Below are 14,662 nucleotides of genomic sequence, written 5' to 3'. Positions count from 1 at the left end.
ACTAACCTTGTGTGTCCCTTGGCCGTCAAATCACAAAACGAACACCAAACCTTAGCATATGCCATGTAAAGTCCTGCAAACCCTTATGTCTTTCAAAAGAAAACCTACATATATAGCTCTTTAATTCCCTTGAAATGATACGAAGTTTGGGTTATCTTGAAATGATACGAAGTTTGGGTTATCTTGAAATGATACGAAGTTTGGGTTATCTTGAAATGATACGAAGTTTGGGTTATCTTGAAATGATACGAAGTTTGGGTTATCTTGAAATGATACGAAGTTTGGGTTATCTTGAAATGATACGAAGTTTGGGTTATCTTGAAATGATACGAAGTTTGGGTTATCTTGAAATGATACGAAGTTTGGGTTATCTTGAAATGATACGAAGTTTGGGTTATCTTGAAATGATACGAAGTTTGGGTTATAATTACCGCATATATAAAGCAAAGTAAGAGTAACTAAATCGGCAGGATTACGAATGAAGTTAGCAACTAAAAACATTATGACCACAACTTTAAGTTAGTTTATAATGTTAGCCGGGGAGATATAAGGAACTATTTCACTAGTCAAGTAGAATCGTTGTGTTGTCATGGGTGGCGGAAGCCAAGAGTGACAATATAAAATGTTTCCACTTCATGAATGAACTATTTCCTTATATCTACTCAAGCAACGTAGTTTTTTTTTTTTTTTTCTTATCGGGCAAAAACCTTCTATTTGCATTGATTTGTGTATCCATTATGTGTCGATGCGATTAACAGCTGCATTAACATATCGATTACAAGAAGTTCCGAAATTTGACAATAATGTTAGGACATCGACTTTTATTGAATTTGTTTGTACACATTATGCTTTAAATTGTTTAATTTACTGAATTCATGAATGTTTTCACGTGACAATGAAGAGATTTTTATTTTCGTTTAAACGTTTCATTTGCGGGTTGGTACAGTGGACATTGGACGGGGCTGCTTAACAATATTACAGAACGCTCTAACAGGATTTGGAATGTTATTTTTTGTTTATTTATGCATTGAAACGTAACATTTTATATGTTGTCAGTCTTGCACTCTGTTTCTGAAAGAGACGATATACCTTAATTACGATTGTTACTTAATTTCGGTTTGCAATTCACACTAACCAATATCGGATTTCTCCAGCGTTTTCAGACATGATTATGATTGTGATGACACTTTGAATTTTTTATTACTTTATGTAATGAAGATTTTTTCTTAAACTTTTTTACTATTTGTTCTGTATACTAACAAGTATGCGATATTGTCTGGGTTACAAGGAATATCGAATAGCAAACCGGTAATGTAAGTTCAGTCACTGACAATATGCATGGTTTATGTAGAAAGCTAATTCTGTATAAAAAGAAAAGTTAATACCTGAAGTGTACTTTTTGTTATTTGGAGTTCATTTGTAGGCATTCTTGGCGGTGCCTTTTAATACATTATATAAATGTATACTAAATTGTCAACAATGTTAACACGTTTTGAGATCTATTAATTCTGATTTGTGGAAGAAGGGCGGGGAGAGAGAGAGAGAGAGAGAGAGAGAGAGAGAGAGAGAGAGAGAGAGAGAGAGAGAAATAGGCTTAAATATGGAAATACAAGTCTGGTGAAAATACATATGAAGACCAATATCCTTCCGAAATGGAAATAAAAAATTAGTTCCAAAAGTGATATTGCCGCTGTGGCGATTATCATATTATTCCAATTAATATATTTCAATGTCTCATTATAAAAATATCTAACAAAAACTGAATGCTGATTGCAATATTAAAGTACGTGCAGATAATGATAAATTTTATGTATGTTTTGTGGCAATGTGAAGTTTCCGTGCGCTTCTGCTCTTATGAAAAGGATTTCCCAGAAAAAAATTGTTGAGATTTTAGATTGTGCTGTGTTGTAGATTTTGTAGTGAATGTTAACGGATTTTTCTATACAATTTCTTCACCTTGTTAACTTCCAAAGTGAACATTGAAAAGTGTCCTACAATTGGGTTGTGATACAATTTGTGAGGTGACAAAAACATAAATTAAAAATAAAATCTATAGAAGACGGCTATTTAGTTCACATCGACACTTCTACTGCATGTCGTGGGGATTTAACGTGCGAGACGGTCGGACGAATTAATTGCGCACTAATGCTAGTGCGTGATTTTCTCGGCCAGCCCGGTTGGTATTGGTCCGAATACTCCTTGAAAATTGTCTCCATGTTTGGAATCAAAGTCTTACTTCTCCGGGTCAACGCTAGAAGTTTGGCTGTCGGTGGGTGGTGGAATTTTGGCCGCACGGGCTTCGTGGTCTGTGGTCGGTTTTGGGCCTCTATATCATCTATAACATTCAAAACCTTTTGTCTAGCTTCTCTAGCGTCTATGAATGTTTCACTTCTGAATAAAAGCAACTTATTATCGCCCGGCCCCACAGACGAATGTATTGGCGGGAGGTTCGGAATCCTGGCAGAAGGAGATGGTGTTCTTTGGTAAATTGTAGATTCTCGTGAGAATGAAAGAGTGGGGTTTACATGGGGCGACGAAAGAAGACGACGTATTGGAAGAATGAATTTGTGTTCATCATTTTTCTGAGCCCACTCACTTGCATTTAAATATGCCTCACCATCACGTATAATTGGAGACGCCTTTCCTTTTGTTAGCAGTGTATATGCCGCTGCAAAGTGGCCATATTTACAAGACAACAGCAAGGGACTGTAACCAAGCTTGTTCCTGGCATCGATGTCAAGTCCGAATTTCACAAAATAATCACTAAGGAGAGCCACGACATCAGGATTTCCACTCATGGCCGCGTGATGCAGGGGGCTATTCCCATCATTGTCTTGTTCACTGATATTCAACACATCTTCTCTCAGAATTTCATTCACGACCATTTCGTGACCATTCATACAGGCGTACGCTAAAGCTGTTCTTCCCATATTATCACGCAGATTTAAAGCGGCGCCTGCCTTGATAAAAATCCGCGCCATTTTGTGTCCGATGCTTTCTTCCACCAAGGCAGAGAGCATGAGCGGGGTTCGGCCATACATATCCTTACAGTCCACGTTGGCAACATGTTTGGCCACCAGGAGGCGCACCTGGTGCAAGCGGCCATCAAGAACCGCCTGGTGGAGCGCAGTTTTGATTAGACGCCGATTCGGAGGCGGTGATATTGACATCCAGGACATCTGTAAACAAAATAGATGAAATCAATGACAAAATATGAAATGATCAGTTATATCTGTCTATTCATGATTTTAGCAGCGATTCTTAAGGCAACAATTATGTGAAGTTATATGTACTCTACCTTTATTTCGATCCTTGCGTGGGTCTAAGTCTCGACTTGGCCAACGTGGATATGTGAGAAAGCTTGACAGTAGCTTCCCTTTAAACTAAAAACATACAGAGTTATCTTTGTGTGGATACTTGGTGACGAGCAATTTCATCTTTCTAACAGTTTGCAGCTCCAATTGTTTTACCACTGTTCCATCCCTGAATAGACGATTATTATGACTCTAAAACTGAGTAATAAAAGACAGCGGAAACCATCGGAGTTTTGTAAAATTGAACAAATAATTTATTTACCTAAAATACAAAGTGAAAATTACAAAAGAATTTAAAGTATTGCCAATTAAATCCCAACTAGTCCAAAAAGTTTTATCACCCGTCCTATCGAATAAAGATCTAATTAAATTCTAGTGGTGTTCGAAATAGTATCCAACGCCAAAGGTGTTGACATACCTGTTGTTTTTAATGTATTAATGTACCAGTGGCATGAAGTGTGATGATGTGCTAAAGGTTTTCCATCTAATCACATTAATATAATCCAAAATTTCCTTGTCTGAAATCACTGTGTTCTAAATTATTTGTTCTGTCTAAGAACATTATTGAGCACTTTGTAATTCCAGAGAATAATATTTTGAATAAATAATTACTACCAAATCAAAAGCTGAACCAAAGAATGCAAATGATATTAAATGCAAGAACGAGTAATTTCTCAAGTAAACAAAATTACAAACCCTCTACTCAATCGAGGTTGCAATTACCACTTTCCGGAAATGCTCTGTCACTTCATGAAACCTTCCATTCTAAAACATTCCAAGTTTTTAACAAGATAAAATCTTTTACTAAAATTATAATAAAGAATGTGGTGCACATCAGGTAGACCCGGTATATCATAGGGGAATAACAGTGTCCTAGATCAGACAACAAAAAAACATGTTTACATTAATAATAATCTGATTACTTAATCCACAATCGTAGGAAAACATATTTTTTGTATTCTGTTGTCCACAGAATCTAAACAACATTAATGTCCCTAGTCAGGTACACAGTGAACCAAATTTTGGACAAGGTCAAGTCCAAATACAATTATACATAATACATATTCATGGAGAAAAAAATAACAAACAATACTAATTAAATATGCTTAACTCGATCCTTAAGAAAAATAAGATGGCAATGGAGTTCTGTGCACTTTGTTCCCGTGTACTTTCCGCGTGTATAGAAAGAGCAAACAGTATTGTGACACATGAATTTTAAAATACAGACCTGACTTTGACGAATAGTATTTGACAAATGGGTAATGAAATACGTCAGAGATCAACTTGTGCGTATGGGAAACAGTCGATAACTTTCACCGAACAATTTCCTCAAGCGTAACCGAGTTGGCACACTGTAGGCTTATGTCCATCTTGGAAAAGTGGCCAAAAATTTATCATATGCTGGAGAGACGCCATTGTCAAGTGTTTTTTTTTTTTTTTATCAACTGCATACCTGCTACAGCAAGTTATATCAAATCATTATTTAAAAAACAACAACATAAAACATGCTTATGTTTGTATATAGCTGTAATCATTTTCAATACAGGAGGTTAGTTTGACATGTATAGAGGCATTCTAGAAAAATACGATAACATTCAATACAAAATTGATATGCGGCACAATGTCCACATGAAGGAAGTAATGTCCATTTAATAACGTTTCCTGTTAATCACTTGATATACATATTTAAACCAAATCACAATTTTAATATTACAACTTTCAAAGAACTGAATACATTTAAAATACTTTAGTGCCTCCAACAGTATTTTCTTATTCATTTTTCACGTGTTCTTTGAACACCTGGTATATAAATAAATAGTTAAATTTGGTTTTCTGTGTCACCATTGTTTCATACATAAGTATGATGTTGTGGTTAGATTTGTAATAGTGATGGTGTTCTTGTCTGTATATGTTTTTAATCAAGGTCATACAACATTCTCTCACCAGTGGCTGCTGTCTTATTAATGACAGAGAACACACTGCACAGAAGAGCATAGCGGTAACGTGCTCAGCACGTATCTCTGCAGTCTCAGATTCAATTCCCAGTTTTGAAAAGTGCAAGAATATGTGTTGGCGATAAAATTAAGGTATTCATTTTCCTCCGCTCTGAAAAAAAAACAACTTTTTTTATAACAATACTTGAATCGGTAAGAGTACTTTGCTTTATCTTTTTGACGTTACATATGAATTAATAACGTTAAATCACGTAAGGTCTAATTCTGTACCTATTTTTATGGAACTCCGCTAGGCACTAATCTTCCATTTCCAATGAGAAACTAGGCATATGTCTGTTCAAATCAGGACTGAGTGTAAAATCAGCATGTCGGATCTCTTAGCTCGACTGAAATGTTAGAGTCCAGTTTTCCCCTACCTTATGTTTTCGGAGAACACGCAAGTTAAATTCAAACACGTTGATAGTGACCGTTGGATACGAGAACTCTCCCCCACCCCTTCCATTTACACCTATCATATAAAAATAGCGTGTGACTGACTAACCTACTGGAAGCGATTTCTTCAATTTAAAACACGATAAATTTACGGTACGTTAGATTTTTACAATGTATTAACAGTATGTATAGTTTTATTAAATTCACAGTACTTTCGATGTTTACCATGTATTAACAATATGTACAATTTCATTAAATTCCAGTACGTTCGGTTTTTACCGTGTATTAACTATATGTACAATTTCATTAAATTCGCAGTACGTTCGGTTTTTACCATGTATTAACAATATGTACAATTTCACTAAATTCGCAGTACGTTCGGTTTTTACCATGTATTAACTATATGTATAATTTCATTAAATTCACAGTACGTTCGGTTTTTACCATGTATTAACTATATGTACAATTTCATTAAATTCACATTACGTTCGGTTTTTACCATGTATTAACTATATGTATAATTTCATTAAATTCACATTACGTTCGGTTTTTACCATGTATTAACTATATGTACAATTTCATTAAATTCACATTACGTTCGGTTTTTACCATGTATTAACTAAATGTACAATTTCATTAAATTCACAGTGCGTTTGTTTTTTACCATGTATTAACTATATGTACAATTTCATTAAATTCGCAGTACGTTCGGTTTTTACCATGTATTAACTGTATGTACAATTTCATCCTTTGTATTTTACATACATCTACTAATTAGTTTCTGCGAGGACCAGACGTCAGTGAAATAAACAACTTCAGGTATAGACCTGTACTCTATAGATATGTGTGACCCATTTCCTTTTGATTTTCTACTAATTGGTTTACCTCTATTCAAAATCACCTGCCTTAAAAATAAAAAAATAAAAATACAGATAAAATTTAGCTTTTCTTAAAATACTCGCTCACGCACGAAGCGTATGACAAGTTTCTTGATTTAATGAAATCTTCCTCAGATTATATTGCAATTTTCCCAACCTATTTCTTTAAATTGATCATTGTTGTCTTTGGTTGGGTGTTACCATACACACATAGCTTCACAATCCACGCGTCGGTCTTGGTTTCCTATCGCTAGTAACATGGCTAGACAATTTGATAATAGTCGTGGCTTCCTTGCCCTACTTACAAGAGAAATGACTATTCCTTCTAATTAAAAGCTATCTCATATTTCCTTGATGATTGAGATTGTTAGGTGAAATCAGATAAAGGAATTTACTTAAAGTGGATCCGTTTTCATTTGTTTTATATGTAGAACAAGTTCCAAGCCTTTCATTTTAACGGGATGTGCTTTTGATATCTAATAAGATCAATAGATGGTTATAAAGTGTTTTATACTACAGGGATACCATTATTATTATATCCCATAAAATCAATAGATGGTTATGAAGTGCTGTATAATACTGGGGTGTAATTTTATATATAGTATGATCAATATATGGTTATAAAGTGCTGTATACTACTGGGGTGTAATTTTATATCCAGTATGATCGATAGATGGTTATAAAGTGCTGTATACTACTGGGGTGTCATTATTATTATATCCATAACATCAATAGATGGTTATGAAGTGATGTATACTTCTGGGGTGTAATTTTATATCCAGTAAGATCAATATATCGTTATGAAGTGTTATATACTACTGGGATGCCATTATTATTATATCCAGTAAGATCAATAGATGGTTATAAAGTGCTGTATACCACTGGGGTTTACTTTTATATCCAGTAAGATCAATAGATCGTTATGAAGTGCTGTATACTACTGGGATGCCATTATTATTATATCCAGTAAGATCAATAGATGGTTATAAAGTGCTGTATACCTATGGGGTTTACTTTTATATCCAGTAAGATCAATAGATCGTTATGAAGTGCTGTATACTACTGGAGTGTCATTATTATTATATCCAGTAAGATCAATAGATGATTATAAAGTGCTGTATACTACTGGGGTTTACTTTTATATCCAGTAAGATCAATAGATAGTTATGAAGTGCTGTATACTACTGGAGTGTCATTATTATTATATCCAGTAAGATCAATAGATGGTTATAAAGTGCTGTATACCACTGGGGTTTACTTTCATATCCAGTAAGATCAATAGATAGTTATGAAGTGCTGTATACTACTGGAGTGTCATTATTATTATATCCAGTAAGATCAATAGATGGTTATAAAGTGCTGTATTCTACTGGGGTTTACCTTTATATCCAGTAAGATCAATAGATAGTTATGAAGTGCTGTATACTACTGGAGTGTCATTATTATTATATCCAGTAAGATCAATAGATGGTTATAAAGTGCTGTATACTACTGGGGTTTACTTTTATATCCAGTAAGATCAATAGATAGTTATGAAGTGCTATATACTACTGGGATGTCATTATTATTATATCCAGTAAGATCAATAGATGGTTATAAAGTGCTGTATACTACTGGGGTTTACTTTTATATCCAGTAAGATCAATAGATAGTTATGAAGTGCTGTATACTACTGGAGTGTCATTATTATTATATCCAGTAAGATCAATAGATGGTTATAAAGTGCTGTATACCACTGGGGTTTACTTTCATATCCAGTAAGATCAATAGATAGTTATGAAGTGCTGTATACTACTGGAGTGTCATTATTATTATATCCAGTAAGATCAATAGATGGTTATAAAGTGCTGTATACTACTGGGGTTTACTTTTATATCCAGTAAGATCAATAGATAGTTATGAAGTGCTATATACTACTGGGATGTCATTATTATTATATCCAGTAAGATCAATAGATGGTTATAAAGTGCTGTATACTACTGGGGTTTACTTTTATATCCAGTAAGATCAATAGATGGTTATAAAGTGCTGTATACTACTGGGGTTTACTTTTATATCCAGTAAGATCAATAGATAGTTATGAAGTGCTATATACTACTGGGATGTCATTATTATTATATCCCTTAAAATCAATAGATGGTTATATAAAGTGTTGCATACTGCTGGGGTGTGATTTTTACGTCCTGATTACGTCGAGACCCAGCAAGATCTCGCATACAATATAACAAACCTTTTAGTACTTGTAGTTTCAGCGTGTTTGATGCTTCTCTTTATGTATAGTTACCATAAAAAAGCGGTACCCTTTCCTTTTAATGTGCGTAAACTCTCATTATGCATGTACATTTAATATGTAAGACATAAAAAGGGACATGTTTCTTTTGAATGTTTATTACCTCTCGTTATGAATGGTTACTATTAAAAATTGACATCTTTTAATTAGTGTCCATTACATCTCATTATGTATGTAAGATATAAAAAATGACACCTTTTAATTAGTGTCCATTACATCTCATTATGTATGTAAGATATAAAAAATGACACCTTTTAATTAGTGTCCATTACATCTCATTATGTATGTAAGACATAAAAAATGACATCTTTCTTTTGAATGTGTATTATCTCTCGTTAGGACTGGTGACTATTAAAAAACGGCACCGTTTACTTACAGTGTCCATTATCTCACATTATGAAAGAAAGATATAAAAGTTATATCTTTCTTTGGAATATATAATATCTCTCGCCATGAATGGTTACTATTAAAAAACGACACCTTTTCTTACATTGTCCATTACCTCTCATTATGTATGCAAGATATAAAAAGTGACATATTTCTTTTAAATGTGTATTACCTATCGTTATGTATGGTTAATGTTGAAAAACGACACCGTTTTCTTTCAATTTGTATTACCTTTCGCTGTGTATGGTTCATATTAAAAAAGAAACACAATTTCCTTTCAGAGTTTATTACCTTTTGTTATGTATGGTTCTTAATAAAAAGCGACACCCTTCCCTTTTAGTGTTGCCTTGTATTCAATTCCTAAGATTGGTCTATTTTAAACCCTTTATGATCGCGCTTTTAAAAAGTATTATTCAAAGATAATTCACTTTACCATGCCGAAAATGTATTTCACAATAAAAATAAAGGTCTTTGTCAGATAACCTAAATGGTTCCATTTTTGTTTCTTAATAACTCTCATATTGCGGTGTCAAACTGTTTAGTGCAGTACTGTTTATATAGAGGAATAAATGATATTGAACTTTTAATTGCGCCGCAAAATAGTTCAGCTCAAAGAAACAAATTATTGGCAATTTGTGTAGTCAACCAAAATAAATAATTGAAATAATTTAAAACAGAGAGTTTGCCAAGCAAGAAAATTAATAAATAAATTCACACTAATGATTAATTTTAAATAGATAATTCTAGTATTAGGTTTATCATGTAAACATACAAGTCGATTAAAAATATATCCATTCTGACAGTGCCGGATTACCAGATAGGCAGAGTAGGCACCGGCCTAGGGTCCCCGCGACAACGGATCAAACAATTATTGACAAAATGTATTAGGATATAATTTGCGATGGGGGGGGGGGGCAAGATTTCGACTGCCTGAATGCCTCCATAAGGTTTAATCTGGCACTGCATACTAATGCTACATACATACATACATACATACATACATACATACATACATACATACATGCATACATACATACATACATACACACATACATACACATACATACACACATACATACGTACATACATATGTACGTTACATTATATATAAACGTCCCTAATTATACTTATGGAAGGGACTGTAGGGCTGAGATCAAATACAAAGATATTTTCAGCAAAGCTGCCAGATCATCGATCTGACACAGGGCTATTTTTCCTAACACCTAACTTACATTATTAACCAATCCTGGTCAGCCAGATCCATATATACTCTGTTTTATGTTCACCCATTTCCAGGCTGGTTCCCATTTTTCCATATCATTAGTACCGTGTGTCATTAAAATTAATATGATGATGACTTTACCTATCAACCTTTTTATCACGTGACAAATGGGTGTAGGTCTGATATAAGAAATGGTCTGTGCCTTTAAGAACTTATGGTTCTAACGGTATGGAAAAGTGGGAACCAGTCTGGAAATGGGTGAAGATAAAATAGGGTATATATGGGTTTGGGTAGCCAGGTTGATAATATAGTTATATTTTAGTAAAAAGATTCTTTTGAGAACTTATCCAAGTTGTAATTGAAAAAATAGAGATATTGTTTTATTGATGGAATTTCAATCCTTTAACAGTCTTGAGTTTGGAACACTCATTACTGAAATTATCACCTGACTATTTGGTCCGGAATGAGAAGAAGAAAAAAATAATTTCAAACACACGTAGATCTAGAAAATGTCACGCCTCATATGGTTTTCTCTACACAGAAACTGTCATCCAGGATGTGTCTTTACTGATAAATACGTTTGATCATGAGCACTGAAAACTTTAAAACTACTGAATTTTAATATCATGGTGTTGGTATAGGTTAACTATGGCAAATGAATTAGTACTGAGAGTCCTTACGCGAATGATCGTGCTCTGTATGCGTACATTCAGTGCAATCATCTGAACAACCAATTTCAATGATATTATTTGACAAATTTAAAATTACTACACCATTCTTAGTAAAACTCGGGGATTTTTTGAGAATAATGTTTAAATTATTAGACCATTTTTCTTATTCGTAGCAATTGGTTAACATTATCTTATTGTTTCTCTCTACATAAATTATCTGTTCTGATTCTTCCGATCCTGTTGTTGGTGTATTCTATATATTTTTCTCCAAATTTTGGGGGTAAAACTTTGGTGGAAATACCAATTTATTTTATGGTTCTCCCATATAAACACTTAATGTACAATCATCCAATTTATCTACTACGTAAATATACTATTACGATCTTTCCAAATCAAACTGTTTCTTCGATGAGCAATATGTCCACTTTGGTCTCTTATATCTGGTTTCTTTATTTAAATTGCTGACAATTTTTCTATATCAAAATTATATCATTGTAACGTTTCCATTTTAGTTGTAGTATAAAGATTAAAAATATGACGAATGTAGGGTGTATCTTTCAAATATTGGGATTCGAATGTTTAAAAATTTCTCTATGTATTCATTCATTTACGCGTGGGCTGAACCACACCCTAAATATGGTTCTAATTAAGGTTTCACAATGGTCTGTCTATTTACCTAGTAATGCAGTAAGTTATGTCAGTTTTATTATATGACTGACACTTCACAAATTGAATCAAATATGAATTCAAAATTGATTTGTTTTAGGACTGGCACATTCTGTATCATTAAGATTACAAAATCTGTGGGACAAACAAACAAAATGCCCAAGAGCAATTCCTATCGTACGTATCAAAGACTTCTTTCTGCTGTAAAAGGCTTAGTCCCTTTGTCCTTTAAAATTCGTGTACCTCAAACAAGAGATGTTGTCTTTATTCAGGACAACTTCTGAACGAAGCAGGAAATATGATATTATCTTAAAGCGCACATTAAGAACTCGAGTCAGCCATAGAGAAGTTTTTAATAAAAAAAATTCCTACTAAATTTATCGGGCGTCTTAAAGGAGGAAGTTTCCATGGGTAGAAAAAAGCAGCTGGTAATGACGTACACTCTTACAGCGCTAGAGAAGAACTCGAGTCACTCATAAATTAAATTTTTTTTATCGCTCATAAATTACACTCATTTTGTTCATCACCTCTAGTTATTTGCACTAAGTCCCCGACTGGCACTTTAAATATTAAATCTTGTTGTCTTTTTTTTTTTTTACACCGGTCATACGAAGGATATTTGATAGGTTCCGAATGTAAGTATGTTGTATAACAAAGTTCTTGATCATTGAAAGGTACGCTCGTACATCCCCTCGAAGTATTTCCCATTCACCTCAACACACGTTCTCAGGCTGTTTATCCAATCATTAAATGTCAACATGTATTCAGTTCTTGGTATGTTGTTCATACGTTTGAAAAATATACTTCCAACCACGTGCCGACTTTAAAATTCTCTGTCCCTTCGATCACGAAGTCAGCTAAAAATGATATGGAGCTAAATCAGGGCTGCATAGAGGATCCGGCTCAAGTAGAGTCAGTGTCAGGCACCCTGATGACCGAGCATTTTGCATCGTAAAAAAGATGCGTTCAAAACTCTCTTGATAATGCAACTTCATTTAGCGGGGTTTTTTTTTTTTGGCTTTTTTTTTTTGTTTTTGTTTTTTTGTCTCTGCTCCTTTTTAGTAACTGTTTGGCAATTTCAATCGAGTCCGTTTTTAATCAGCCAATGCGAGACACGTCTTGCACAAACCTTCCTCAGCTTTATGTGATTCTTCCCTATATTAAAAACAGCTGACGCATTAATGTCCCTTGATAGTAGACATATCTTCCACTTTGTATTATTGAGCATCTGCACCAGTTGCTCATTTCACATCAGTCACGTCACACTCACCAATCGCAGACAAGGAACGGTCTTCCATAGCTCTGGTCATCTTCCATGAATTCGCGACCATTTTTAACACGACGAAATCGCCTAAAAATGTTAGGATATGAGAAAATTGCATCCGTAAACTTTATCTAAACTGACCTTTATGTCAGTCGGAGAGTAGCCTGATGTCATTTGTGGTGGCACGAGACGTTGCACATAGAAAAAATTATGATATGAACATAGTAACTTTAAAAAAAAAAAAACATAGTAGTCACGTGATAAAAAGTTGCATACTCGCGGTACCATGAGACACCTGTTACGTCAGCTCTAAAATAGTTTAATTCCTTTAATTAGCACAGTTATGCGAAAATTTATTTGGCATACTATTATCTATTAAAAAATAACAGCATCTATACCTTGTGTACCAGTAATCTACCTTTCAGCCGAACCAGTATAACATATATAAACCTATAAAACCTCATTAGAGAAAATATATTAACCTCAAAAACACTCACTAAAGAAATACACATATAAACCTCAAAATCCCTCACTGGAAGAAACACATAAATACATGTGCGTGACTACTGAGATTGCAGTAAGATCGTCATTATGATAATTAATGTATTCAGCGTGTACGATGCATAAAATTTAGATACACGCGTTGAAATTGATATGTACCTGAACTTTGCTCCTGTTACATGTTCATGCCTTACTGAACTTTGACTCCTGGTACATGTTCATGGAATACTGAACGTTTTTTCCTGGTGTTAGCAAGTACTCAACAATAACAAGAACAACTGACAAATTTTCAAAACGTCATCTCAAAAGCTATGTATATTTCAGTTTTACTTACGTATTCCTGCATTAGATCTTCCATGATTTCCGTTTCTATGTCGCTGACACCGCCTTCGAGCATGCTGCTAGTCGTACAGCCCCATAAGGTGCTAAGTATTGGCAGGAAACTACACAAGTATATGATTAAAAAAACAATAGGTTTTCTTACCGTGAAATACTGTTCTGTCCACTTGTAAAGGTCCTTGTGTTGTTCACAGCGTGTCGTGTTCCCCTTGTTTGAACGTCAATTGGCAAAACGATCGTATCTACCTTCTCATCTGTTCTTGAATTTCAGATTTGTCATGGGTTTCTATGGTGGCAACAACGCTGGGGACCTGGATTTTATCGTTCTGTGCTCTTCACCCCTCGTGACCGGGCGTTGTTTTTCAAAGCTGGTTTGATCCGTATGGATTGAGCTATATTTTATACGTGGAATTAATATAATCACGCGTCAACAACTTATGTGGTTTAAACACCTTCGTGACAATAAAGTGATTGCACCGTTAAGTTCATTTATGCGAAGGTATTGTATATTCAATAGCCGTCCCTTGTTACATAGTAAGCAAATCGTCACCGCGAATTCAGACATGTTCCGTGGAATGTGTAAACCAGTTGGTAACAATTCTTCGGATCTAAAAGTTGTGAACTAATTATTTTTTGTTCTGACTGCTTTATGAAAAAATATCCCCTGCTTACAAGACAGTGAGAATTAAGATATTTTAAGGAAAATGTTCGTTTTCCTTTTATTTTCCTACGTGTCCATTATA

At 34.2% G+C, this 14,662-nt stretch overlaps 1 protein-coding gene across 2 annotated transcripts; it reads right to left on the bottom strand.

The window, feature by feature from the left end:
* Positions 1 to 996: 996 nt before the first annotated feature.
* LOC149808097 (inversin-like) lies at positions 997 to 14,462 on the bottom strand. 2 transcript variants are annotated; one of them, XM_089973467.1, is made up of 2 exons: positions 14,065 to 14,462; positions 997 to 3,179 (listed from the first exon to the last, which is right to left on the bottom strand). In XM_089973467.1, exon 2 carries the CDS (start codon positions 3,177 to 3,179, stop codon positions 2,073 to 2,075), a length of 1,107 nt encoding a protein of 368 aa, XP_089829593.1. In that variant the 5' UTR covers positions 14,065 to 14,462; the 3' UTR covers positions 997 to 2,072. The 2 variants fall into 2 exon arrangements, with proteins under 2 accessions (XP_089829593.1, XP_089829592.1); XM_089973466.1 differs by lacking the exon at positions 14,065 to 14,462 and adding an exon at positions 13,915 to 13,996.
* Between the last annotated feature and the right edge of the window lie 200 nt (positions 14,463 to 14,662).

The sequence above is a fragment of the Sinohyriopsis cumingii genome, chromosome 1 (assembly GCF_028554795.1).
Source record: "Sinohyriopsis cumingii isolate HCF-2022 chromosome 1, ASM2855479v2, whole genome shotgun sequence".
NCBI classification, from domain to species: Eukaryota; Metazoa; Mollusca; class Bivalvia; order Unionida; family Unionidae; genus Sinohyriopsis; species Sinohyriopsis cumingii.
Note: the sequence above shows the minus strand (reverse complement) of the source record. Positions and strands in the feature narration are given on the sequence as shown.

What these genes read in the sequence shown, in the direction of transcription:
- LOC149808097 (XM_089973466.1), bottom strand. Translation starts at nt 13,977, where the DNA reads ATGCTCGAAGGCGGTGTCAGCGACATAGAAACGGAAATCATGGAAGAT. An exon ending in AAGATCTAATGCAGGAATAC is followed by an intron (nt 3,180 to 13,914) that starts GTAAGTAAAACT and finishes TTTTGTTTACAG; the next exon opens with ATGTCCTGGATGTCAATATC.